Source organism: Bombina bombina, chromosome 2 (genome assembly GCF_027579735.1).
Source record: "Bombina bombina isolate aBomBom1 chromosome 2, aBomBom1.pri, whole genome shotgun sequence".
Lineage (NCBI taxonomy): Eukaryota > Metazoa > Chordata > Amphibia > Anura > Bombinatoridae > Bombina > Bombina bombina.
This window is the reverse complement of record NC_069500.1, coordinates 434,723,238-434,750,997: the sequence shown is the minus strand read 5'-3', so window position 1 is coordinate 434,750,997 and position 27,760 is coordinate 434,723,238. Positions and strand designations below refer to the sequence as shown.

The following is a 27,760-nucleotide window of genomic DNA, read 5'->3' as shown; positions in this document are numbered from 1 at the left end:
TTGCTCAGGCTTGGAGGAGGATTGTTGTCTTTGGGATTTGTCAGAACCAAAGGAACGAAAATTAGAAGACTGTCGTCCCTTAGACTTGTTCTTCTTATCTTGCGGTAGGAAGGCACCCTTGCCTCCAGGAACTGTAAAAATAATGGAATCCAGGCCTGGACCAAATAAAATATTTCCCTTGAAGGGAAGAGAAAGGAGTATGGACTTAGAAGTCATATCCGCAGACCAAGACTTCAACCAGAGTGCTCGGCGGGCTAGGACTGCAAAGCCATAGGCCTTTGCATTTAGGCAAATAATTTGAATGTTTGCATCACAGATAAAAGAATTAGCAATTCTCAGAGCTTTAATTCTGTCTTGAAAATCCTTGAGGGGAGATTCCACCTCAATGAGTTTCGACAAAGAGTCGCACCAGTAGGTAGCTGCTCCGTAAACCGTGGCAACTGCAGCTGCCGGTTGAAACAAAAATCCTGTATTTTGAAACATCTTTCTCAGAAAGGTTTCCATTATCTTATCCATCTGCTCTCTAAACGAAAAACTATCCTCAAGAGGTATAGTAGTACGTTTAGCAAGCGTAGAGATAGCACCATCCACCTTAGGAATGAAGCCCCACAAATCCGGTTGAGAGTCTGGGAACAACTTTTTAAAAGTAGACAAGGGGGAAAAGGAAGAACCAATTCTTTCCCATTCGTTCTTAATAATGTTTGGCATCTTAACCAGCACAAGAAAAGTCAAAGGAACTTTCCTGTCTTCGTAAACTCTGTCTAATTTAGGTATCATAGGTTCTTCAGGCAGCGCAGCCTCTGGAACCTCTAACATAGACAGAACCTCCTTTAATAAAAAACGCAAGTGCTAAATTTGAAATCTAATGGAGGGTTCCTCTGCAGCAGGAGGCTTAGACGCTAAGGACCCCGATCCAGAAAGTTCACCCTCTGAAGCTACAGAGGTTATCTCATCATTGGATAACTGGGACATAATAGCTAAATCCGATAAATATTTAGATGACTCCGGATCAGGACAGCTATGTTTAGCCTTTCTCTTGCGTTTGTTAGAGAGAGCTAATGCACTGAGGGCCACGGACACCGCCATTTGTAACTGCACGGCAAAGTCCGCAGTAGGAAGGCCCCCTCCGGATGGAGGATCATATGTGCTACGGGGAACTGCATGTGGAGTGGATAATGTAGCAAGGGTAGTAATCTCAAGGGACACCGAGTCCTGAGAGGACTTAACATAATTAAGTGGGCTGGAAAATCACGGCCTCCTCATAATATAAACAGGTATGATTTAGTAAAGAAGGAGTACCTTCTAACATGTCCGAGTCCTCCATAGCTCAGGTTATACCCACAGAAGGACACAAATAAAAATTGCCTAGATTTAGAGTTTTGTCTGTAAAGACCCGCGGTGCTAACAAGCCTTTTTTTCCCAGCGCACCCTTAAGACAACGCTGGTATTATAAGTTGTCTGAATGGCTGCGTTAGCCTCAGAAAAGGGAGCGTTGAGCATAATTTAGCTCCACTTCAACCCTCAATACCAGCGTTGCTTACGGTAGCTGTAAGCTGGAAAAACGTGCTCGTGCACGATATCCCCATAGGAAACAATGGGGCTGAGCTGGCTGCAAAAAAACCTAACACCTTCAAAAAAGCAGCGTTCAGCTCCTAACGAAGCCCCATTGATTCCTATGGGGAAACACTCTCTAAGTCTACACCTAACGCCCTAACATGAACCCCGAGTCTAAACACCCCTAACCTTACACTTATTAACCCCTAATCTGCCGCCCCAGCTATCGCTGACACCTGCATTATATTATTAACCCCTAATCTGCCGCTCCGGACACCGCCGCCACCTACATTCTAGCTATGAACCCCTAATCTGCCGCTCCGGACACCGCCGCCACCTACATTCTAGCTATGAACCCCTAATCTGCTGTCCCTAACAATCGCCAGATTGAAGTTCAATCCGATTGGGTGATTGAATCAGCCAATCAGAATTTTCCTACCTTAATTCCGATTGGCTGATACAGGGAGTGCAGAATTATTAGGCAAGTTGTATTTTTGAGGATTAATTTTATTATTGAACAACAACCATGTTCTCAATTAACCCAAAAAACTCATTAATATCAAAGCTGAATAGTTTTGGAAGTAGTTTTTAGTTTGTTTTTAGTTATAGCTATTTTAGGGGGATATCTGTGTGTGCAGGTGACTATTACTGTGCATAATTATTAGGCAACTTAACAAAAAACAAATATATACCCATTTCAATTATTTATTTTTACCAGTGAAACCAATATAACATCTCAACATTCACAAATATACATTTCTGACATTCAAAAACAAAACAAAAACAAATCAGTGACCAATATAGCCACCTTTCTTTGCAAGGACACTCAAAAGCCTGCCATCCATGGATTCTGTCTGTGTTTTGATCTGTTCACCATCAACATTGCGTGCAGCAGCAACCACAGCCTCCCAGACACTGTTCAGAGAGGTGTACTGTTTTCCCGCCTTGTAAATCTCACATTTGATGATGGACCACAGGTTCTCAATGGGGTTCAGATCAGGTGAACAAGGAGGCCATGTCATTAGATTTTCTTCTTTTATACCCTTTCTTGCCAGCCACGCTGTGGAGTACTTGGACGCGTGTGATGGAGCATTGTCCTGCATGAAAATCATGTTTTTCTTGAAGGATGCAGACTTCTTCCTGTACCACTGCTTGAAGAAGGCGTCTTCCAGAAACTGGCAGTAGGACTGAGAGTTGAGCTTGACTCCATCCTCAACCCGAAAAGGCCCCAAAAGCTCATTTTTGATGATACCAGCCCAAACCAGTACTCCACCTCCACCTTGCTGGCGTCTGAGTCGGACTGGAGCTCTCTGCCCTTTACCAATCCAGCCACGGCCCATCCATCTGGCCCATCAAGACTCACTCTCATTTCATCAGTCCATAAAACCTTAGAAAAATCAGTCTTAAGATATTTCTTGGCCCAGTCTTGACGTGTCTTGTTCAGTGGTGGTCGTCTTTCAGCCTTTCTTACCTTGGCCATGTCTCTGAGTATTGCACACCTTGTGCTTTTGGGCACTCCAGTGATTTTGCAGCTCTGAAATATGGCCAAACTGGTGGCAAGTGGCATCTTGGCAGCTGCACGCTTGACTTTTCTCAGTTCATGGGCAGTTATTTTGCGCCTTGGTTTTTCCACACGCTTCTTGCGACCCTGTTGACTATTTTGAATGAAACACTTGATTGTTCGATGATCACGCTTCAGAAGCTTTGCAATTTTAAGAGTGCTGCATCCCTCTGCAAAATATCTCACTATTTTTGACTTTTCTGAGCCTGTCAAGTCCTTCTTTTGACCCATTTTGCCAAAGGAAAGGAAGTTGCCTAATAATTATGCACACCTGATATAGGGTGTTGATGTCATTAGACCACACCCCTTCTCATTACAGAGATGCACATCACCTAATATGCTTAATTGGTAGTAGGCTTTCGAGCCTATACAGCTTGGAGTAAGACAACATGCATAAAGAGGATGATGTGGTCAAAATACTCATTTGCCTAATAATTCTGCACTCCCTGTAGAATCCTATCAGCCAATTGGAATTCGAGGGACGCCATCTTGGATGACGTCATTTAAAGGAACCGTCATTCGTCGGGAAGTCGTCGGCCAGGATGGATGTTCCGCGTCTGAGGTCTTCAGGATGCTGGTGCTCCGCTCCGGATGGATGAAGATAGAAGATGCCGCTTGGATGAACACTCCAATCAGATGGAAGACCTCTTCTGCCCCGCTTGGATGAAGAATTCGGCTTGGCTGAGTGAAGACGACTCAAGGTAGGGAGATCTTCTAGGGGTTAGTGTTAGGTTTTTTTAAGGGGGGTTTGGGTGGGTTTTAGAGTAGGGGTATGTGGGTGGTGGGTTGTAATGTTGGGGGGGTATTGTATTTTTATTTACAGGTAAAATAGCTGATTACTTTGGGGCAATGCCCCGCAAAAAGCCCTTTTAAGGGCTGGTAAAAGAGTGGATTACTTTGTAATTTAGGATAGGGTAGGGCATTTTATTATTTTGGGGGGCTTTTTTATTTTATTAGGGGGCTTAGATTAGGTGTAATTAGTTTAAAAGGACAGTATACACTCATTTTCATATAACTGCATGTAATAGACACTACTATAAAGAATAAGATGCACAGATACTGATATAAAAATCCAGTATAAAACTGTTTAAAAACTTACTTAGAAGCTGTCAGTTTGGCTCTGTTGAAAAGGTAGCTGGAAAGCCCACTGCAAGTGGGAAATAAGACACTTCCCCTCCCCCTTCTTTTGCATATGAAAAGACCCTTTACACAAACAGGAGCAAGCTGGAGAAGGTATACGTCAGTATTCTCATAAAACTTTGGGGCTTGGTTAGGAGTTTGAAAATCAGAGCAATGTTATTTAAAAATAAGCAAAACTATACATTTAAAAAAAAAAAAAAAAATTAATGGGCTATATAAATAGATCATCTACAAAATATTTATGCAAAGAAAAAATGAGTGTATAATGTCCCTTTAAACTTCTTGTAATTTTTTTATTTTCTGTAATTTAGTATTTATTTTTTTTGTATTATAGTTTAGTTTATTTAATTGTATTTTAGTTTAGCTAATTGTAGGTAATTTATTTAATTAATTTATTGATAGTGTAGTGTTAGGTGTATTTGTAACTTAGGTTAGGATTTATTTTACAGGTAATTTTGTAATTATTTTAACTAGGTAGCTATTAAATAGTTATTAACTATTTAATAGCTATTGTACCTAGTTAAAATAAATACAAAGTTGCCTGTAAAATAAATATAAATCCTAAAATAGCTACAATGTAACTATTAGTTATATTGTAGCTATATTAGGGTTTATTTTATAGGTAAGTATTTATTTTTAAATAGGAATAATTTATTTAATTATAGTAAATTTATTTTGTTTTATTTAAATTATATTTAACTTAGGGGGTGTTAGGGTTAGACTTAGGTTTAGGGGTTAACTGCATTATAGTAGCGGCGACGTTGGGGGCGGGAGATTAGGGGTTAATAATTGTAGGTAGGTGGCGGCGATGTTAGGTAAGGCAGATTAGGGGTTAATAATATGTAATTAGTGTTTGCAAGGCGGGAGTGCGGCGGTTTAGGGCTTAATACATTTATTATAGTGGCAGCGAGGTCCGGTCGGCAGATTAGGGGTTACTAAGTGTAGGTAGGTGGCGGCGATGTTGGGGGGGGGGGTAATAAATATAATATAGGTGTCGGCGATGTTAGGGGCAGCAGATTAGGGGTTCATAGGGATAATGTAGGTGGCGGCGATGTCCGGTCGGAAGATTAGGGGTTAAAAAAATTTATTGTAGGGTTTGCGATGTGGGGGGGCTTCGGTTTAGGGGTTCATAGGTAGTTTTTGAGTGTTAGTGCACTTTATAGCACAGTAGTTAAGAGCTTTATGTTCCCGCGTTAGCCCATAAAACTCTTAACTACTGAATTTTTTTTGCGGTTGGAGTCTTGTTGGTAGAGGCTCTACCGCTCACTTCTTCCAAGACTCGTAATACCAGCGTTAGGCAAATCCCATAGAAAAGATAGGATACGCAATTGACGTAAGGGGATCTGCGGTAGCCTCGAGTCGCGGAAAGAAAGTGAGCGGTAGACCCTTTCCTGTCTGACTCTAAATACCAGCGGGCGTTAAAAAGCAGCGTTAAGACCCCTCAACGCTGCTTTTTAACCCTAAAGCAGAACTCTAAATCTAGGCGAATGTGTTTTCTTATAGAAAACTGCACCTTTATACTCCCAATGGCTGGGGCACTCACCACCTTCTAGACTCAAGACAGTTAACAGAGGAAACGCTCTCCTCAGGTTCAAGTCTCAGCCAGAATGGAGAAAAACATAATTTATGCTTACCTGATAAATTTATTTCTCTTGTAGTGTATCCAGTCCACGGATCATCCATTACTTATGGGATATTAACTCCTCCCCAACAGGAAGTGCAAGAGGATTCACCCAGCAGAGCTGCTATATAGCTCCTCCCCTAACTGCCATTACCAGTCATTCGACCGAAAACATGCAGAGAAAGGAAAACCATAGGGTACAGTGGTGACTGTAGTTTAATGGAAAAATTACCTGCCTTAAAGTGACAGGGCGGGCCGTGGACTGGATACACTACAAGAGAAATAAATTTATCAGGTAAGCATAAATTATGTTTTCTCTTGTTAAGTGTATCCAGTCCACGGATCATCCATTACTTATGGGATACCAATACCAAAGCTAAAGTACACGGATGACGGGAGGGACAGGCAGGCTCTTTATACGGAAGGAACCACTGCCTGAAGAACCTTTCTCCCAAAAACAGCCTCCGAAGAAGCAAAAGTGTCAAATTTGTAAAATTTGGAAAAAGTATGAAGAGAAGACCAAGTTGCAGCCTTGGAAATCTGTTCAACAGAAGCCTCATTCTTAAAGGCCCAAGTGGAAGCCACAGCTCTAGTAGAATGTGCTGTAATTCTTTCAGGAGGCTGCTGTCCAGCAGTCTCATAGGCTAACCGTATTATGCTACGAAGCCAAAAGGAGAGAGAGGTAGCCGAAGCTTTTTGACCTCTCCTCTGACCAGAATAAACGACAAACAGGGAAGACGTTTGTCGAAAATCCTTAGTTGCCTGTAGATAAAATTTCAGGGCACGGACTACATTTAGATTGTCACTTATTGAGTCATATTAATATCAAGAGATCAAAAAATGAAATCCAAGATTGGAGGAGACATACACTTGACTACAATTAAAATTTAACTTTTATTGGGGTTCAAAAATAAAATAGGAAAAAACTTTAAAAACACACTTATGTACCGATTGTAGTCTATTTGGCTAATGTGCAGTTAGGTCGTTGCAACATTATTAAAGATTTAAACTATGAGACACAAGTGTGTGTAAAAAGATAGACACAGCTAACCTCTTACAAAATTGAGCAGGTAAATAAGTATTATACTCAATACCGGCCGTCTTAGATCGGTAGATGGTCATAACTGTTAGTACATCCAATTGAATGGAGTTCGGCTCTGTCTAAATGGAGAGATATATAAACCCATGACATTTACAGTATAGCTGATACCAGCACACGCTAATACACAAACAGTCCTGTGAATCACTATTACATGACAGGACATAAGTCACTGTGATTATTATTAAAACTCTCTAGACCGAAATTTGTATATGCGTGGTAAAACTGAGACACAGTTAACCTGTCAGACGACTGAATAAACACAGTACACTTATAAACTACCTTGTATAATTTATAGATGGTTGAAGCTGGTAATATACCTAATTTAACGACAAATTATATTGCTTAAATTGAGATATATACAAGTTTACTACACACAAAAAGCAGCGAATATCGGCACAGTCTAATGCAAAAACACTCTGCTGAATTATTAATATATAACAGAGCAAATGAGAAATATTTGGATTGTGATATGCATGTAAGAGTGACACCAGTACACGCCAATACACAAACAGTCTTGCGAATCACTAATATTTAACAGTGCATTTTAAACACTGTATCAATACTTAATAAATTGACTGAAATAGGTATACGCGTGGGAACAAAGATTTAGTTAATGTTTGATATGCTTGCGGGTGTGACATCAGCACACACTAATACATAAACAATCTTGTGCATTACTATTATATAACAGTGTATTCGAGACACTGTTTCATTACTTAATACTCAGACTGAAACACATACATATGTGGGAATAGAGATACAATCAACCTCTCAGATAACCGAGCGAAGAAAGATTATACTTATAAACTGCTCTTTCTCTGCAGATGGTTAAACCTGGTAATATATCCAACTTAACCGGAAATAGTTATATTTAATTCCAGGTATATATAAGTATAGTATATACAGAGACAACAGCGAATAGCAAGCAGGTTAATTAACTGCAACCCAAATTATATATAGGAGTATTTGCAGAAGTAATCTAAGTATTCTGTACAGTGACACGACAAGCCAAATAGACTACAATCGGTACATAAGTGTGTTTTTAAAGTTTTTTCCTATTTTATTTTTGAACCCCAATAAAAGTTAAATTTTAATTGTAGTCAAGTGTATGTCTCCTCCAATCTTGGATTTCATTTTTTGATCTCTTGATATTAATATGACTCAATAAGTGACCTGTGAGTGCTTCCAAGTGTATTCTTTTCCTTTCTTGCTCCAGAAATCAATATTATACACATAGCACCAAATCTAGCCACTCAGTTGGCTGATAACATAAAAGGCCCCACAAGTTGGCCAGACATTTAAATAAAACAGGTCCTATTTATACCTGTAGTGCCATTGGTAATCCCTTTTTTCACAAACTCTAGTTCCATACCTGATTCTCAGGTTTCCTTCCAATAGAGCACACAGTCAGACTGTTATAACAAAACAGCTATTATTCTTACATATATTTCATTATGGCATCCAAGTGGGAGCAAGACAGACTATCTCGACAACGCAAAAGAGAAACTGATCTTAACGATGTATTTAAAAATCCTTCAACCAACACTCTAAACATACAAGATAAAATGAACTCAGCCCTCAAGGAAATTCATAAACTTATGTTTAAGCAAGATAAACTTTGGTGGAATCACCATTTTTTTGAGAAATATATAGAACTTAAGCTTATTCCAAGAGGGCTGAGGATACAACTATTTCCAGCATTTGAGTTCCGAAATCCCCAACATAACATCGAATGGGAAGATGCACTATCTGAGTGCTCAACAAAATTAATGAAAATACTTATCAAACATGATACAGAAGAGTATGATCTCTTAGAGACAAAGGTTCAAGAACTAAACACTCAATTACAAGAATTTGAGACGCTAACAGATTTTGAGCAAAACTACAAACAATATCAAAAGGAGTTAGATAAGTACGAGAATGAAATAAAACAAACCAAACAGGGCAAACTGAACAGGGACAAAACTGATTACGAGAATAAAAAAGTATACAAATGGAAAACTAAAATTAACTTCAACAGAGAGAGACCATCAAGAGTAAATATAGTTCAGAGTGATGTTTCTGACACGGAAGGGGAAGAGTCAGAAACTCAGGAATCAGACATAGAACCATCAACATCAAACTCAGAAAGAAACATAAGAATAACCCGAGGAAAAAGGAAAGTTTTTTTAGGAGCAGGCGCCTCTTCACAAACAGACACACCAGAAGAGGCAGGGGGCAAAGCAAAAAGGCAAAACAAAAGTCAAACAACGAACAAGACAAACAACAGGAACCGAAAGCCTTACCAGAGGGCTCCGAGCCCCTTCTCACAAATGAGACTGACTCATTAAGAATAATAAACCTCTCCCAAAAATTACTTTCAGAAGCACATAGATCGCTATTATCTAAAGGAATGTCTTTCTGTCCCACTTCGAATCTTGATAAATTTGAAACCATCAAAGATGTGCAGCTGTTTGTTCGCAAGATAGCTTTAAAAAGATTCTATAGTGGTAGATCAAATTTTAGTGATACAACATCTATCCATCAGTGGTCTGATGAGGAAACATCCACCCTGGAAATGATGGAATCTTTACTATCTGAAAATAACCCAGAGGAAGAATTGGAATCAGAGTCATCTAAAGAAATAAAATGGAGGGACAAGATATCAAACAAATCCACTTTCATGCCTAAACTCAAACAATGCCCCCAACTTCAGACATTCACAGATGTGGTTTGTGAACAAATAACTAAATTATCAAATACACAAACTCAACACAATCTGTCATATGAGGAACAGAAAGCACTGCATGAGATTAAAAACTGGGATGATGTAATTATCCGCAACTCTGACAAGGGAGGCAACATTGTGCTATGGCCAATCAACATGTATAAACAAGAGACGGATAGACAACTCAAAGATACCTCTTGCTACAAGAAATTGGGATTTAATCCCAACCAAATATTCCTTCAAGAATACATGAATATTCTAAATATGGCAAAATATGACAACATCATTACAAGTAAAGAATTTCAATTCTTGAAAGTGAATGATCCAACAGTGGCAACATTTTACTTGATTCCCAAAATCCACAAAAATAAAAATCATCCGCCTGGCCGTCCAATCGTTTCAGGTATCAACAGCCTCACTGAAAAAGCCAGCAGATATATTGATTTCAGATTAAGAAATTTTCTTCCCCAACTACCATCTTACGTACAGGACACAACGGATGTCCTCATCCAACTAGATAATGTACATCTATCATCGACAACATGGCTAGTTACTGCTGATGTAGAATCGTTATATACATGCATCAAACATGAATTGGGAATCCAAGCTGTCAAATGGTTTTTAGCAATGGGTTCAGAAGAAAACCCTGCTCATGATGACTTTATCTTGCAATTGTTGAAGTTCATTCTCACTCATAACTTCTTTACATTTAACAATAATTTTTACCTCCAAACTAGGGGTACCGCGATGGGTACTGCCTGTGCTCCCACCTATGCCAATCTCTTTCTAGGCTGGTGGGAGCACAAATATGTTTTCTCAGATGACAACACTGACAACTTAAACAAAATCCCATTATGGATTCGTTACATTGATGACGTGCTCTTCTTTTGGGAAGGCACCAAGAACGAATTAGATACATTCATGGCAAGGTTGAATTCTAATAATATTAACATCAAACTCACATATGAAGCTGATCAGACAAAAATCAACTTTCTTGATCTCCAAATCATAAAAACTGCAACAGGTACATTAGCAATGGACGTTCACCGCAAAAGGACAGCTACCAACAGCCTACTTCATAGTACAAGTTCACATGCTCCAAATACAATTAAAGCTCTACCAGGAGGTGAATTTCTCCGAATGAGACGTAACTGTTCCACTGAGGACAACTACAAACAGAGAGCTAAAGAGGTTACCGAAAGACTTATATCCAGAGGATATAGTCGCAGATCCATTAAAAAAGCAGAATCTAAAGCTAGAAATACATCTAGACGGGACCTACTAAAAAAGAAAAATAAATCTCAGCAAGACCAAATCAGATTTATCTCCACTTACAATCCAAGGAGCACCCAAATTGTAAATATCCTACAGAATAACTGGCACATACTAACCTCTGACCCGATTTTATCACGAATCTTGGGAGAGAGGGTCCACACGGGATACAGAAGAACCCGAAATCTTAAGGACTTAATCAGTCCCAGTCATCTACAAGGCCCAAAAACCAAGGGAGCATTCAAACGAGGCTCATTCAAATGTGGTACCTGCAGTACATGCAGTTTTATGATTAAAAAGGATGAACTATGTGATCGATTCAACAAAAGGCATAAGATTAAATCTTACATCAATTGCCATACAGAGGGTGTAATATATGCCCTGCAATGTACATGTAATATGTTCTATGTTGGGATGACAACGAGGAAAATCAGAATAAGACTTCAAGAACATCTGAGGAATATCAAAAATGCTGCTAAAGATGCACAGGAGGGTAAAAATGTGACCTCTGTAGCACGCCATTTTCTCAAGCGTCACAATTCAAAACAATCGGATCTCAAATGCTTTGGCATTGAAAAGAAAGAATTGGGCATAAGAGGCGGAAATTTGGAGAATATGTTACTCCAAGCAGAGAGTAAATGGATTTTTCTATTGAATACTGTACAACCTTACGGACTAAATGAATTCAACAACTTTGTCTCGTTTCTATAAGAACTCTGTGTAAACACCTTGTTATAGTAAAGGAAATGCTTTTATCAAATTGAATACTACCAAATCATGTAGATATAATATGCTTTTTCAAGATCACCTCTGATAATCAAGGGTAAACTATTGAATTATCATAAAGCTCAAAATAACCCCCCCCCCCTCTTTTTCCCTTTTAATACAATCAATCAAACGATATTCACAAACTCACACACGTTTTGTTTCACCTTCCCAATCCAATTTCACAGCATTGCTCTCAATGAATTGCTTTAGACATTTCTTCATTTAAAATGTCACACTAAAATATCAAGTATCACTTTAATTTGTTATTTTCTAATGTCCCATAATAATCTAAATGGGGCTGACCCTATACACTAAGAAATCCTGTTTTAGATACCTAATAGTAAACATACACTCTTATTTCTTATATATACATTTAATGTATGCACTATTAATCACCCCAGAATGATTAACATCACATTGTTACACACTTAACCAAGACAGGTCACACAACACTTCACATTTAAATCCAAATGATCAAGTATCACTCACTTATGTATCCCAAACTTGATAGGGAGTTCATAATTTTGAAACAAAAAAGTAACTTCAACAACGTTCCAAAGCAAAGCAGACGCAGACATGATAATGGTAACATGTCGTAGTTACATAACATGAGCTAATCACATGATGCAGTGTTACTCTATTGTATCTATATCAAAACAACTAATTCTTGTAACTCTATACAATCTATCAATACTGGTATGACAGCAGTAACTCAGTTTATTCTAAAAATTCTGTTATGTACTTACAATCCCATGTATTGTACGTAGACAAAAGAATCGATACAAACACATCACAAGATTGTACCCAATTTCACCAAATTAGCATCATGAAAACCAACTTAGGTAGCAAATCATGTAAACTTACTTCACATGTAAAAGGATTCTACTACACTGAGTTCTATAGACAATGCAGAATAGTTAATTCAGGTTCTCCATTTCCAACTCTAATAAAAAGGAAGTTTCATTCTTAAAATCATGCCCAATCCTCTAGTTGGTTAAGAAACAGTTAAATTTGAGTGACGATAATTCACCAATATCCACCCATCTATGACGAATGGTTACACTTTACATCGATAGGTCAGTAGGCAATGATACGCCCATTGGGGGTGTGACAATCAGCAGCCTTAAATAGCCGACCACAGTGCGGCGCGTTCACCTTTGAAAAAGCCACGTTACGTGGCGAAACATGTCAGGGACGTTAGGGCAATGGTGAGGAGTCCTAGGAGCTCCTGTGTTTTTAGTAAGCCTTAAGCTACCGATTCAATTACTGTAGTCTTTTCACTCAATTTATACAAAGTTTACTGAGGGCTATGAATGGTTTAATATTTACATTGATCCGGCTAGCCAAGTGTCACTGGCAATCATGTTGTATTAATTAACCTAGCACTCGAGAACGCTGGAGAGCATATTACTCTTCCAGGCAGTTAACGGTTACAGCTGTAAAAATATAGTCAGTATACCGAATCTCACGGATTACATGTATGTACAAAACTGAGATTTATATAAGCATATCAATTCTTTTAAAAAAATAGCAGCAAATGTCAGCACACGCTAATGCATAAACAGTCTTGTGAACTACGGTCACAAATGTGCAGTTAGGTCGTTGCAACATTATTAAAGATTTAAACTATGAGACACAAGTGTGTGTAAAAAGATAGACACAGCTAACCTCTTACAAAATTGAGCAGGTAAATAAGTATTATACTCAATACCGGCCGTCTTAGATCGGTAGATGGTCATAACTGTTAGTACATCCAATTGAATGGAGTTCGGCTCTGTCTAAATGGAGAGATATATAAACCCATGACATTTACAGTATAGCTGATACCAGCACACGCTAATACACAAACAGTCCTGTGAATCACTATTACATGACAGGACATAAGTCACTGTGATTATTATTAAAACTCTCTAGACCGAAATTTGTATATGCGTGGTAAAACTGAGACACAGTTAACCTGTCAGACGACTGAATAAACACAGTACACTTATAAACTACCTTGTATAATTTATAGATGGTTGAAGCTGGTAATATACCTAATTTAACGACAAATTATATTGCTTAAATTGAGATATATACAAGTTTACTACACACAAAAAGCAGCGAATATCGGCACAGTCTAATGCAAAAACACTCTGCTGAATTATTAATATATAACAGAGCAAATGAGAAATATTTGGATTGTGATATGCATGTAAGAGTGACACCAGTACACGCCAATACACAAACAGTCTTGCGAATCACTAATATTTAACAGTGCATTTTAAACACTGTATCAATACTTAATAAATTGACTGAAATAGGTATACGCGTGGGAACAAAGATTTAGTTAATGTTTGATATGCTTGCGGGTGTGACATCAGCACACACTAATACATAAACAATCTTGTGCATTACTATTATATAACAGTGTATTCGAGACACTGTTTCATTACTTAATACTCAGACTGAAACACATACATATGTGGGAATAGAGATACAATCAACCTCTCAGATAACCGAGCGAAGAAAGATTATACTTATAAACTGCTCTTTCTCTGCAGATGGTTAAACCTGGTAATATATCCAACTTAACCGGAAATAGTTATACTTAATTCCAGGTATATATAAGTATAGTATATACAGAGACAACAGCGAATAGCAAGCAGGTTAATTAACTGCAACCCAAATTATATATAGGAGTATTTGCAGAAGTAATCTAAGTATTCTGTACAGTGACACGACAAGCCAAATAGACTACAATCGGTACATAAGTGTGTTTTTAAAGTTTTTTCCTATTTTATTTTTGAACCCCAATAAAAGTTAAATTTTAATTGTAGTCAAGTGTATGTCTCCTCCAATCTTGGATTTCATTTTTTGATCTCTTGATATTAATATGACTCAATAAGTGACCTGTGAGTGCTTCCAAGTGTATTCTTTTCCTTTCTTGCTCCAGAAATCAATATTATACACATAGCACCAAATCTAGCCACTCAGTTGGCTGATAACATAAAAGGCCCCACAAGTTGGCCAGACATTTAAATAAAACAGGTCCTATTTATACCTGTAGTGCCATTGGTAATCCCTTTTTTCACATACATCTAGATTGTGTAGCAGACGTTCCTTTTTCGAAGAAGGATTAGGACACAAAGATGTAACCACAATCTCTTGATTGATATTCCTGTTAGTGACCACCTTAGGTAGGAACCCAGGTTTAGTACGCAGAACTACCTTGTCTGAATGAAAAATCAGATAAGGAGAATCACAATGTAAGGCAGATAACTCAGAGACTCTTCGAGCCGAGGAAATCGCCATTAAAAACAGAACTTTCCAAGATAACAACTTGATATCAATGGAATGAAGGGGTTCAAACGGAACCCCCTGTAAAACATTAAGAACTAAGTTCAAACTCCATGGTGGAGCAACAGTTTTAAACACAGGCTTGATCCTAGCTAAAGCCTGACAAAAAGCTTGAACGTCCGGAACTTCTGACAGACGTTTGTGTAAAAGAATGGACAGAGCTGAAATCTGTCCCTTTAAGGAACTAGCGGATAAACCCTTTTCTAAACCTTCTTGTAGAAAAGACAATATCCTCAGAATCCTAACCTTACTCCATGAGTAACTCTTGGATTCGCACCAATATAAGTATTTGCGCCATATCTTATGGTAAATCTTTCTGGTAACAGGCTTCCTAGCCTGTATTAAGGTATCAATAACTGACTCAGAAAAACCACGTTTTGATAAAATCAAGCGTTCAATTTCCAAGCAGTCAGCTTCAGAGAAATTAGATTTTGATGTTTGAAGGGACCCTGGATCAGAAGGTCCTGTTTCAGAGGTAGCGACCAAGGTGGACAGGATGACATGTCCACTAGATCTGCATACCAAGTCCTGCGTGGCCATGCAGGCGTTATTAGAATCACTGATGCTCTCTCCTGTTTGATTCTGGCAATCAATCGAGGAAGCATCGGGAAGGGTGGAAACACATAAGCCATCCCGAAGGTCCAAGGTGCTGTCAAAGCATCTATCAGAACCGCTCCCGGATCCCTGGATCTGGACCCGTAACGAGGAAGCTTGGCGTTCTGTCGAGACGCCATGAGATCTATCTCTGGTTTGCCCCAACGTCGAAGTATTTGGGCAAAGACCTCCGGATGAAGTTCCCACTCCCCCGGATGAAAAGTCTGACGACTTAAGAAATCCGCCTCCCAGTTCTCCACTCCCGGGATGTGGATTGCTGACAGGTGGCAAGAGTGAGACTCTGCCCAGCGAATTATCTTTGATACTTCCATCATTGCTAGGGAGCTTCTTGTCCCTCCCTGATGGTTGATGTAAGCGTGATGTTGTCCGACTGAAACCTGATGAACCCCCGAGTTGTTAACTGGGGCCAAGCCAGAAGGGCATTGAGAACTGCTCTCAATTCCAGAATGTTTATTGGTAGGAGACTCTCCTCCTGATTCCATTGTCCCTGAGCCTTCAGAGAATTCCAGACAGCGCCCCAACCTAGTAGGCTGGCGTCTGTTGTTACAATTGTCCAGTCCGGCCTGCTGAATGGCATCCCCCTGGACAGATGTGGCCGAGAAAGCCACCATAGAAGATAATTTCTGGTCTCTTGATCCAGATTCAGAGTAGGGGACAAGTCTGAGTAATCCCCATTCCACTGACTTAGCATGCACAATTGCAGCGGTCTGAGATGTAGACGTGCAAAGGGTACTATGTCCATTGCTGCTACCATTAAGCCGATCACCTCCATGCATTGAGCTACTGACGGGTGTTGAATGGAATGAAGGACACGGCATGCATTTTGAAGCTTTGTTAACCTGTCTTCTGTCAGGTAAATCTTCATTTCTACAGAATCTATAAGAGTCCCCAAGAAGGGAACTCTTGTGAGTGGAAAGAGAGAACTCTTCTTTTCGTTCACCTTCCATCCATGCGACCTTAGAAATGCCAGTACTAACTCTGTATGAGACTTGGCAGTTTGAAAGCTTGAAGCTTGTATCAGAATGTCGTCTAGGTACGGAGCTACCGCAATTCCTCGCGGTCTTAGTACCGCCAGAAGAGCACACAGAACCTTTGTGAAGATTCTTGGAGCCGTAGCCAATCCGAATGGAAGAGCTACAAACTGGTAATGCCTGTCTAGAAAGGCAAACCTTAGATACCGGTAATGATCTTTGTGAATCGGTATGTGAAGGTAAGCATCCTTTAAATCCACTGTGGTCATGTACTGACCCTTTTGGATCATGGGTAAAATTGTCCGAATAGTTTCCATTTTGAACGATGGAACTCTTAGGAATTTGTTTAGGATCTTTAAATCCAAGATTGGCCTGAAAGTTCCCTCTTTTTTGGGAACCACAAACAGATTTGAGTAAAACCCTTGTCCTTGTTCCGACCGCGGAACCGGATGGATCACTCCCATTAATAAAAGATCTTGTACGCAGCGTAGAAACGCCTCTTTCTTTATTTGGTTTGTTGACAACCTTGACAGATGAAATCTCCCTCTTGGGGGAGAGAATTTGAAGTCTAGAAGGTATCCCTGAGATATGATCTCTAACGCCCAGGGATCCTGGACATCTCTTGCCCAAGCCTGGGCGAAGAGAGAAAGTCTGCCCCCCACTAGATCCGTTCCCGGATCGGGGGCCCTCGATTCATGCTGTCTTAGGGGCAGCAGCAGGTTTCCTGGCCTGCTTGCCCTTGTTCCAGGACTGGTTAGGTCTCCAGCCTTGTCTGTAGCGAGCAACAGCTCCTTCCTGTTTTGGTGCAGAGGAAGTTGATGCTGCTCCTGCTTTGAAATTACGAAAGGAACGAAAATTAGACTGTCTAGCCTTAGGTTTGGCTCTGTCTTGAGGCAGGGCATGGCCTTTACCTCCTGTAATGTCAGCGATAATTTCTTTCAACCCGGGCCCGAATAAGGTCTGCCCTTTGAAAGGTATATTAAGCAATTTAGATTTAGAAGTAACGTCAGCTGACCAGGATTTTAGCCACAGTGCTCTGCGTGCCTGAATGGCGAATCCGGAATTCTTAGCCGTAAGTTTAGTTAAATGTACTACGGCATCTGAAATAAATGAGTTAGCTAACTTAAGGGCTTTAAGCTTGTGTGTAATCTCATCTAATGGAGCTGATACAAGTGTCTCTTCCAGAGACTCAAACCAAAATGCTGCTGCAGCCGTGACAGGTGGAATGCATGCAAGAGGTTGCAATATAAAACCTTGTTGAACAAACATTTTCTTAAGGTAACCCTCTAACTTTTTATCCATTGGATCTGAAAAGGCACAGCTATCCTCCACCGGGATAGTGGTACGCTTAGCTAAAGTAGAAACTGCTCCCTCCACCTTAGGGACCGTTTGCCATAAGTCCCGTGTGGTGGCGTCTATTGGAAACATCTTTCTAAATATCGGAGGGGGTGAGAACGGCACACCGGGTCTATCCCACTCCTTAGAAACAATTTCAGTAAGTCTCTTAGGTATAGGAAAAACGTCAGTACTCGCCGGTACCGCAAAATATTTATCCAACCTACACATTTTCTCTGGTATTGCAACTGTGTTACAATCATTCAGAGCCGCTAACACCTCCCCTAGTAATACACGGAGGTTTTCCAGCTTAAATTTAAAATTTGAAATATCTGAATCCAGTTTGTTTGGATCAGAACCGTCACCCGCAGAATGAAGCTCTCCGTCCTCATGTTCTGCAAATTGTGACGCAGTGTCTGACATGGCCCTAATATTATCAGCGCACTCTGTTCTCACCCCAGAGTGATCACGCTTACCTCTTAGTTCTGGTAATTTAGCCAAAACTTCAGTCATAACAGTAGCCATATCCTGTAATGTGATTTGTAATGGCCGCCCAGATGTACTCGGCGCTACAATATCACGCACCTCCCGAGCGGGAGATGCAGGTACTGACACGTGAGGCGAGTTAGTCGGCATAACTCTCCCCTCGTTGTTTGGTGAAATATGTTCAATTTGTACAGATTGACTTTTATTTAAAGTAGCATCAATACAGTTAGTACATAAATTTCTATTGGGCTCCACTTTGGCTTTAGCACATATAGCACAGATATCTTCCTCTGAATCAGACATGTTTAACACACTAGCAAATAAACTAGCAACTTGGAAATACTTTTCAAGTAATTTACTATAATATGAAAACGTACTGTGCCTATAAGAAGCACAGAAAAAGTTATGACAGTTGAAAATTAATAAACTGAAAAGTTATAGCATCAAATCTTTGTAAAAAACACAATTTTAGCAAAGGATTGCTCCCATTAGCAAAGGATAACTAACCCTGATAGCAGGAAAAAAAAAAAAAAAATACAGAAATAAACGTTTTTTTTTTTTTTTTATCACAGTCAACTACAATCTCACAGCTCTGCTGTGAGTGATTACCTCCCTCAAAACAAGTTTTGAAGACCCCTGAGTTCTGTAGAGATGAACCGGATCATGCAGGGAAGACAATAAACTTCTGACTGAATTTTTTGATGCGTAGCAAAAGCACCAAAAAAGGTCCCTCCCCCTCACACATAACAGTGAGAGAGATCAGTAAACTGTCATAAATTAAATAAAACGACTGCCAAGTGGAAAAAAATAGTGCCCAAAACATTTTTTCACCCAGTACCTCAGAAAATTAAACGATTTTACATGCCAGCAAAAAACGTTTAACATTAATAAATTGAGTGTTATTAAAAAGCCTGTTGCTAGTCCCTGCAAATTAGGCTAAAGTTTTATGCATACAGTATAATTCCAGTGAAGTGCCATTCCCCAGAATACTGAAGTGTAAAATATACATACATGACAGCCTGATACCAGTTGCTGCTACTGCATTTAAGGCTGAGTTTACATTATATCGGTATGGCAGAATTTTCTCATCAATTCCATTGTCAGAAAATAATAAGCTGCTACATACCTCTTTGCAGATTAATCTGCCCGCTGTCCCCTGATCTGAAGTTTACCTCTCCTCAGATGGCCGAGAAACAGCAATATGATCTTAACTACTCCGGCTAAAATCATAGAAAAACTCAGGTAGATTCTTCTTCAAATTCTACCAGAGAAGGAATAACACACTCCGGTGCTATTATAAAATAACAAACTTTTGATTGAAGGTATGAAACTAAGTATAATCACCACAGTCCTCTCACACATCCTATCTATTCGTTGGGTGCAAGAGAATGACTGGTAATGGCAGTTAGGGGAGGAGCTATATAGCAGCTCTGCTGGGTGAATCCTCTTGCACTTCCTGTTGGGGAGGAGTTAATATCCCATAAGTAATGGATGATCCGTGGACTGGATACACTTAACAAGAGAAATGAACATAGAACACACCCGGATACATGGAGTGCAAGACAGTACTTCCCCTGCTATTACAAGTACAGCAAGGAATAGTAGCTGTGCAACACTTTCAATAACGAATGTGAAACTTAAAAGTGAAACCTGTTTGTTCCAGCCAAAACACACAGTCTATCAGCCGAGGAAAAAAGTACACAAAGCAATATGTAAATAATTAATACACTGATTAATTAACCCCAACTGTTCAATAAACCCCCTTTAGAGGATACTAACCCTGGATCCCATCAACGTATAAAGGAGCCACACTGTGACCCTGTTATAGCGTTTTATGTGTAAAAATGTAAACGATCTTACCTCCAGGATCCATGCTGTGGAACAGAACACAGCCTCTCAAGTGTGACAGTCTTATAGCAGCGCTCCTGATATGGACTTGAGTGAGAGAAAGCAGGCAGTAAAATTCGTCAACACTGAATGCATAGGAGCTGTTAGCAATAGTCTGGATGGTTTCGCTGAAAAACGTTCCCTGCATCTCCAGACTCTAACTTTCATCAATACTCTCACTGAAAGGTTGACCTGACTACTTAAAACTCCAGTCCTATCTCAAAGGGCAGATACCCTTTGGCAGGACTCTCCGAATCTTCTGACATTTCTCTGCCACCTCCTAACGTGACGAAAGGCAAAGAATGACTGGGGTAATGAGGAAGTGGGAGGGATATTTGAGCCGTTGGCTGGGGTGTCCTTGTCTCTTCCTGGTGGCCAGGTGTTGTATTTCCCAACAGTAAGGAACAAAGCCGTGGACTCTCCCTATCTTAGGAAGGAAAACCTATAACTGCTGTTTTACTTATGTAGTTATAATTAAATAAACAGAACACTCACCTGCTCTATATGGGTCACATTTCGGATTCCAAAGGCAATGGTATAAACATCAAATTTTTCATCTACAAAAGGCAATTCCTCTGCATCACCAGCCACCCAAGAAAGCCCTTAGATTCAAAAGAAATAATACATTTAGATCTACTCCTTCCAAGACTTTCTAGAAACAAAATCAGCAAAGTTACATCTCAATGGGTATTTTCAAATTTGTGAAAAAAGGTAATAATTATACTTGTCATAAATAACAAACATCACCTTCACAATAAATCAACACATACCTATTTTACCAAATAACCAAAATACTAATACAAACAAATCCTACAAAGGGACAGTTAAGTCAAACGTAAATGTTTCTGATTCAGACAGAACATGCCATTTTAAACAACTTTCCAGTTTTAATTCTACTATCAATTTTGCTTAGCTCTCTTGGTATCGTTTGTTAAACAGTAACCTTAAGTGAACTCAGGAGCGTGCACATGTCCTTATCCATCTGGCAGCAGTGTTTGCAACGATTATAGCAATATTATACATAGTTGCAAACTCTGCTGCCTTAGAGGGTCTGCAGCATTCAGTGTTTGCAACAGTGTTTATATCAATGCTGTACATAGTTACAAACACTGTTGCCTGATGGCTATGGACATGTGCTCGCTCCTGAGCTCACTTAAGATTACTCTTTAACAAAGGATACCAAGAGAACTAAGCAATATTAATGATATAAGGACACTGTATGCTCTATCCATTCCATTTAACTTTGACTGCTGAGCTTATTTCAGCAGTAATGTTTGCTTCCTCTGATGCATTAAGGATGTTCTAAGCACTCACACGGAGTACAACTATGCAGAGTTATAAAATGTAATGTGCTGTGGAAAATAAAACTTACCATCAGAGTAGCTGAGTTTTAGTGCTTTCTGCTTCCCCACTTTGAGCATCTCCTTGTTAATGTCACAGATAACCGCCTGTGACCCACTCAAGTCCCCTAGACCATTTTGCTGGTAAGTTCTGGAGATCTCTGACCAGGGAAGAGTTTGCTGAGACTTTAGTTTTTGTCGGATTAATTTTTCCTTCTGTGCACGAATATAGTCAATAAAGCGAAACGCCACATCTCCTATACAAACAGATTAAGCCAATGAATGCTAAATTGGGACACTTAAACAAAGCTTGCATTAAAAGTATGTTCACTATTCCTTGTGGATCACACAAATACAATCAAGAAATCCCAGTGTAGAGTTTTACAGGGTCAGGTATCCAGATCCTGTAGATTTTACTTAAAAGGGGCATTCCGGTCAAAATTTAAATGCACATAGATTAATGATATCTTCGACTAGAAACATATTTGCAATATACATGTATTGGCAAAAATGATTCTAGTAAAAGTTATCACTGTTTTAGTGTTTGCATTTTTCTCTGCATGTGCATGTGATGCATAGCTAGATAATCTCAGTTCACTAGAACATTAAATACTGCAGCTCCTCAGATCACCAGTGGGGCTTGTATCATGTCAGAAATTAACAAATTGAGTCATTACCAGAAGGTACAAGCACCTTAGGCTCTCTGAGCAAGTGCTGTGTTTATAATGCTAGTGCATGGCACATACTTAAATACACATTTGAAACAGCTATAGCTTTTATTAGAAGATAGATATATTACAAAAATACTTATCTTCAAAACTGAACTGCATTTATGCCGATTCCAACTTTGGCTGGAATGTCCCTTTAATACTCTCTGGGGCAGTGCAAAAGAAAAACAAAATTTTCGGGGTTAAAGTGTCAGTAAACCTAAAAAATAATGTTATATAATTCTGCACATAGTGCAGAATTATAACATTATTTTAGTGCTATCGTTATAAAAGCTTTTTTTCCATTTAATTTTTTTAAAAATATGCTGGTTTTACAGACCCGCTCTCTGCTGAGCGGGTCTGTTTTTTTTACACAGCGCATCGGGCCAGCTGTATAGTCACAGCCTGGCCCGACAGCGCCATAACATTACGTGCAGCTCGCTTCTTCTGTCAGACAGAGCAGGAGCGAGCGGCACTTAATGCTATGGCGCGGTCGGGAAGGGCTGTGACTATACAGCTGGCCCGATGCACTCTGTAAAAAAAACAGACCCGCTCAGCAGAGAGCGGGTCTGTAAAACTAGCATATTTTTAAAAAATTCAAATGGAAAAAAAGCTTTTATAACAATAGCACTAAAATAATGTTATATAATTCTGCACTATGTGCAGAATTATATAACATTATTTTTTAGGTTTACTGTCCCTTTAAATTACAGGGGAAAGTAGATAAATTAAATAAATGTAGACTACAACACTTTTTACTATGCATTATTGATTATTTATTGATTAAAAGAACATATGTTTTTAATTTGATGAATATAAGTTACAGGTTTTTGTAGTTTTTTTTTAAATGGATGTTGTACTGAGAATGCAATGTTTTCTTTTTATGCTTGTGGGGCAAGTATTGTCCTCCAATAAAACATCAGCCACTAAGCAATCTGTCAATCGAAATACACAGCTTAAAATTTTTTATTTCAAAAACGTTATTATATAATCAAGCTAAAAGATCACATATAATACAAGTTATAAGACAGAACATAAATTAAACACTACACACACACACAATAAATAAAGATTATATATATATATATATACATATGGAATCAGTAGAATTTAACTACCTGTTCCTCCAGCCACATCAAGAAGCTGTGTCCCCGGAGTAGGATTCATTAATTTTACAAGGTAGTCTTTCCATAGACGATGCACTCCTAGGCTCATGGAATCGTTCATTATATCATATTTCTGAGCAACACTCTCAAACACCTGGTAAACTGGGAAGAAAATTAGGATACATTACTAGTCAATTGTAACAGACATTTACCAACTCTGCAAATGAGGAAATCTGTAAACAAATCTGTGCATAAAACATTGCTTGAATAAAAAATTAAATTAAAAAAAATCTAGGTATATACATGTCCCTTTAAAAATAAAAAATTATGTATGCTGTTTCAAGTGAAATCGTAAATGTAAGTAAAATTGGATGGTAAATATAAACCTGTCAGACAAATGTCAATAATGGGGTTCCCAAAAAAATCTGCCGCTTATCACCTTAGATGACAGACTGATCCCAAATCCAAGAAGCCAAGTACTCAAAGCTTAAAGGGACAGTTAACTCCAAATTTTCTATTGTTTAAAAAAGATAGATAATTCCTTTATTACCCATTCCTCAGTTTTGCACAGCCAACATGGTTATATTAATACACTTTTTACCTCTGTGATTACCTTGTATCTAAGCATCTTATGACAGCCCCCTGATCACATGACTATTATCTGTTGACTTGCATTTTAGCCAATTAGTGCTGTGTTGTGCACAACCCACATGTTATCTATATGGCCCACATAAACTAGCAGTCTCCTGTTGTGAAAAGCAAATAAAAAAGCATGTGATAAGAGGCTGTCTGTAGTGGCTTAGGAACAGGCAGAAATTTAGAGGTTTAAATGTTATAAAGTATATTAATATAACAATGTTGGTTGTGCAAAGCTGGAGAATGGGTAGCAAAGGCGTTATCTATCTTTTTAAACAATACAAATGTTGGTGTTGACTGTCCCTTTAATTCCTAGCTCTGTTACCTAGCTTCTTTGATTCTATATAAAATTATTAACTGGCTTGTTTTAGCAAACTTTTATCGATCATTTATATTTATTTTTAGGTCTCTTTATTAAGATACAAGCAGAAAATACTGGAAATATGTACACAAAATATAAAACCCCCACAATTTTCAGAACAAAATGGCTTCTTCAGGTAAAAGTCAGTATTTAGTGTGACCTCTCTTGGCACTAAGCACATCTTGAGCTTTTGGGGAGACTGTCCTGAAGTTTTCTGAAGTAATCTTCTGCTATATTATACCAGGCTAAGTTCTTCTTTAGATTTAGGTTGTCTTATTTCTTTCTCTGTCAAGGTGATCCCATACTGCCTCTATAATATTCAGGTCTGGAGTTTGTGGAGGATAGTCCATGACAGTCAGTATTTTATCAGCTTTTCTCAAAATATGATTTCACTGCATTAGCAGTGTGCTTGGGATCATTATCATGCTGAAAAATAAAAACATTCCCAATGAGTTGTTTCTAGAAGGATTGGCATAAAGAATTAAAGCTGTCTGTACTTTCCAGCATTCACGATCACATCAATGCAGATAATATTGCCAACACCACTGGCAGCAATGGAGCTAGGACAGACCCTCTTTCAATGTTTCACTGAAGGTTGCAAGCACTCATTCTTCCATCTCTCTCCAACTCATCTTCTCACATACTGTCGACGATTGGACCCAAAAATTTCAAACTTGGGTTTGTGACTCCATAATACTTTTTTCCACCTCATTCCAATGTTTCTGAGCTTTAGCATATCTTAACGTTTTCACCCTGTTCCCAAAAAGTGGTTTCTTGGCTGCTACCCTTCCACAAAGACCATTCTAGATCAAACTTTTTCGGACTGTAGTTGGGTCAACTTGGCTTCGCTATGAAGCTGCCAGATGCTGAGCCAGGCCCTTGATGGACTTCTCTGAAAAACTTCTCATCAGATTTTAAAAGTTTTCTTGGCCTTCCAGGCTTTTGTTTGTCCTTGACCTCTCCTTATTCTTAAAATTTCTTTATAAACAGCTTGAATATCACATCTTGAGTATCCAGTTTGTTTGCCGATTTCCCTTTGAGAGTGGCCTTGCTGATGCAAAAGTATGATTTTGTGTCTGTCAAATTCTGTGATCTTTGGCATTTTGAATGTCATGATGTGATTGGAAGTTGGTCTTATTAGCAAGCTTCTAATGAATTAAACTCATACCACATGTGTATGTAATGCTCAAGCATATCTTGCACAAACCTGGTGTTATATACTTCGTAACAATATTATGGGTTACAATATTATTTACTTATATTGATTTCAGTAGTAACCTAAAGTAATACTACATAATTTTGCCTATTAGAATATATCAGCGGTATATCCTAATAAAATTAATACATCTCTGGAGTGTCCTCCAAACGGGTTAGTATGTTTGATTATGAATATTAATAATTAACAGCAGTAATAATATTGCCGTCAATTATCGATATTAATATTCAATAACACTAGGGCTGAAACAACTAATCGATAAAATCAACGATTTTCATTATCGATTAGTTGGTTAATGATTAGTTGTTATGTTGAGCGTCATACACTGTTTGGCGCTGTGGCTCCATCTTACTCCTCCCCTCTCCCATGGCATAAAGACTGCTTTGCGCAACGGCGCCACCTTACTCCTCTCCCACGGCATACAGACTGCTTTGCGCAACGGCGCCACCTTACTCCTCCCCTCTTCCACGGCATACAGACTGCTTTGCACAACTGCGCCACATTACTCCTCCCCTCTTCCACGGCATACAGACAGCTTTGCGCAACTGCGCCACCTTACTCCTCCCCTCTCCTAAGGCATACAGACTGCTTTGCGCAACAGCGCCACCTTAATCCTCCCCTCTCCCACGGCATACAGACTGCTTTGCGCAACGGCGCCACCTTACTCCTACTCTCTCCTAAGGCATACAAACTGCTTTGCTCAGTGGCACCACCTTATACTCCCGCCTTCTCACAGCCTATACTGGTCTGCACTCTGCAGTGGTGGAATCATCTTACTGATAGCGGGCTTGAGCAGAGGTTGCTGTAGAGTAGATGTAGCTGTGCAGAACCGGGTACTAGGCACTGTTAGGCAGGACAAAGTAACACCAGACTAGTCAAAAAGTTTACTTTAAAATTACCTAGTCGGTCCTGCCTAATAGTGCCTAGTACCCGGTCCTGCACAGCTACATCAGGAAAATCAACACTGCACTGCAAATATTTGCCTCAGACCTCGTATATACTGTAAGCACATCTATCCCACTCTCCAGTGCTTTAGGAAGCAGAAGATGCACGTTCCTGCTGCCTCCACTCAGAGACTGTCTCAGCTTCAAAGGGGTGAGTGAAGGCAGATCATGTCCTATTTTCTGGGGGGGGGGGGTGGCAAACATTTAAATAAAATAATAATAAGCAAGCACTGGGGAGTATGTTGGAGGGCTGGTTTTTAATTAAAATTATTTCTGTTGCCTTATGGGAGCCTTTTACATACACTAAATGAACCTGCATTATAGGAACTGGGATTTAGTATAAGACTACAGCCTCTAAGTCTGCATATGCACTTCAGCATCTCTTTTGGGGATAGCAGAAAAATACAAAAGTTAAACTATAGGAAGAGTGGACAAAATAAATAACAAGGTAGAAAACTCCTATTTACTTCTGATTCAGAGACCTGGGATATATCTGATTTTTGCATTTATTTCCCTGTTATGAGAGTTTTTAATCACTATACACATTTAGCAGTTAGGGGTACTTAGGAATTTTGATTTGTCACACAAATTAAGAAAATTGATATTTTGAAATATACAATTTTATTACACAATCTGTTTTGGACTTGAACACACATGTTCACACTAACGTGGAATTCCAGTCTGTGAACATAACTTATTTAGCCTTAGCCCAGAGAATTACTGGAAGTGTACTATGCCAGCAAGTTTTATTCAGTTCAGGGGGGATGGGTAAAGGGATTATCTATCTTTTTAAACAAATATTGGTGTAGACCATCCCTTAAGTAATCTTAAATTGTTGGGGGGGGTTTTTAATCCGATTAATCGAAAAAATAATCGGCCAACTAATAGATTATGAAAATAATCGTTACTTGCAGCCCTAAATAACGCTCTAAAATATTTCCTAAGTTCTGACCAGTTATTCTTTATATACACATTGATTATATTTATGCAGAAAATAGGGTATTGATTATATACCTGAACCTGCCAAACCAGCGCCTAAGAAGGGCTCCAGAAAGCGGTGACTAAGACTCAAAGGGCGTACCCAGAGAAATT

At 39.1% G+C, this 27,760-nt stretch overlaps 1 protein-coding gene across 1 annotated transcript in view; it reads right to left on the bottom strand.

The window, feature by feature from the left end:
* COQ5 (coenzyme Q5, methyltransferase) overlaps nt 1–27,760 on the bottom strand; it is a 149,230-nt gene that overhangs the window by 93,108 nt on the left and 28,362 nt on the right. Inside the window, exons 2-4 of the mRNA XM_053702046.1 lie at nt 23,524–23,673; nt 21,731–21,955; nt 20,854–20,960 (exon numbers count right to left, since the gene is read on the bottom strand). Coding sequence (XP_053558021.1) covers nt 20,854–20,960; nt 21,731–21,955; nt 23,524–23,673 — 482 coding nt within the window. The remainder of the gene's footprint in view (nt 1–20,853; nt 20,961–21,730; nt 21,956–23,523; nt 23,674–27,760) is intronic.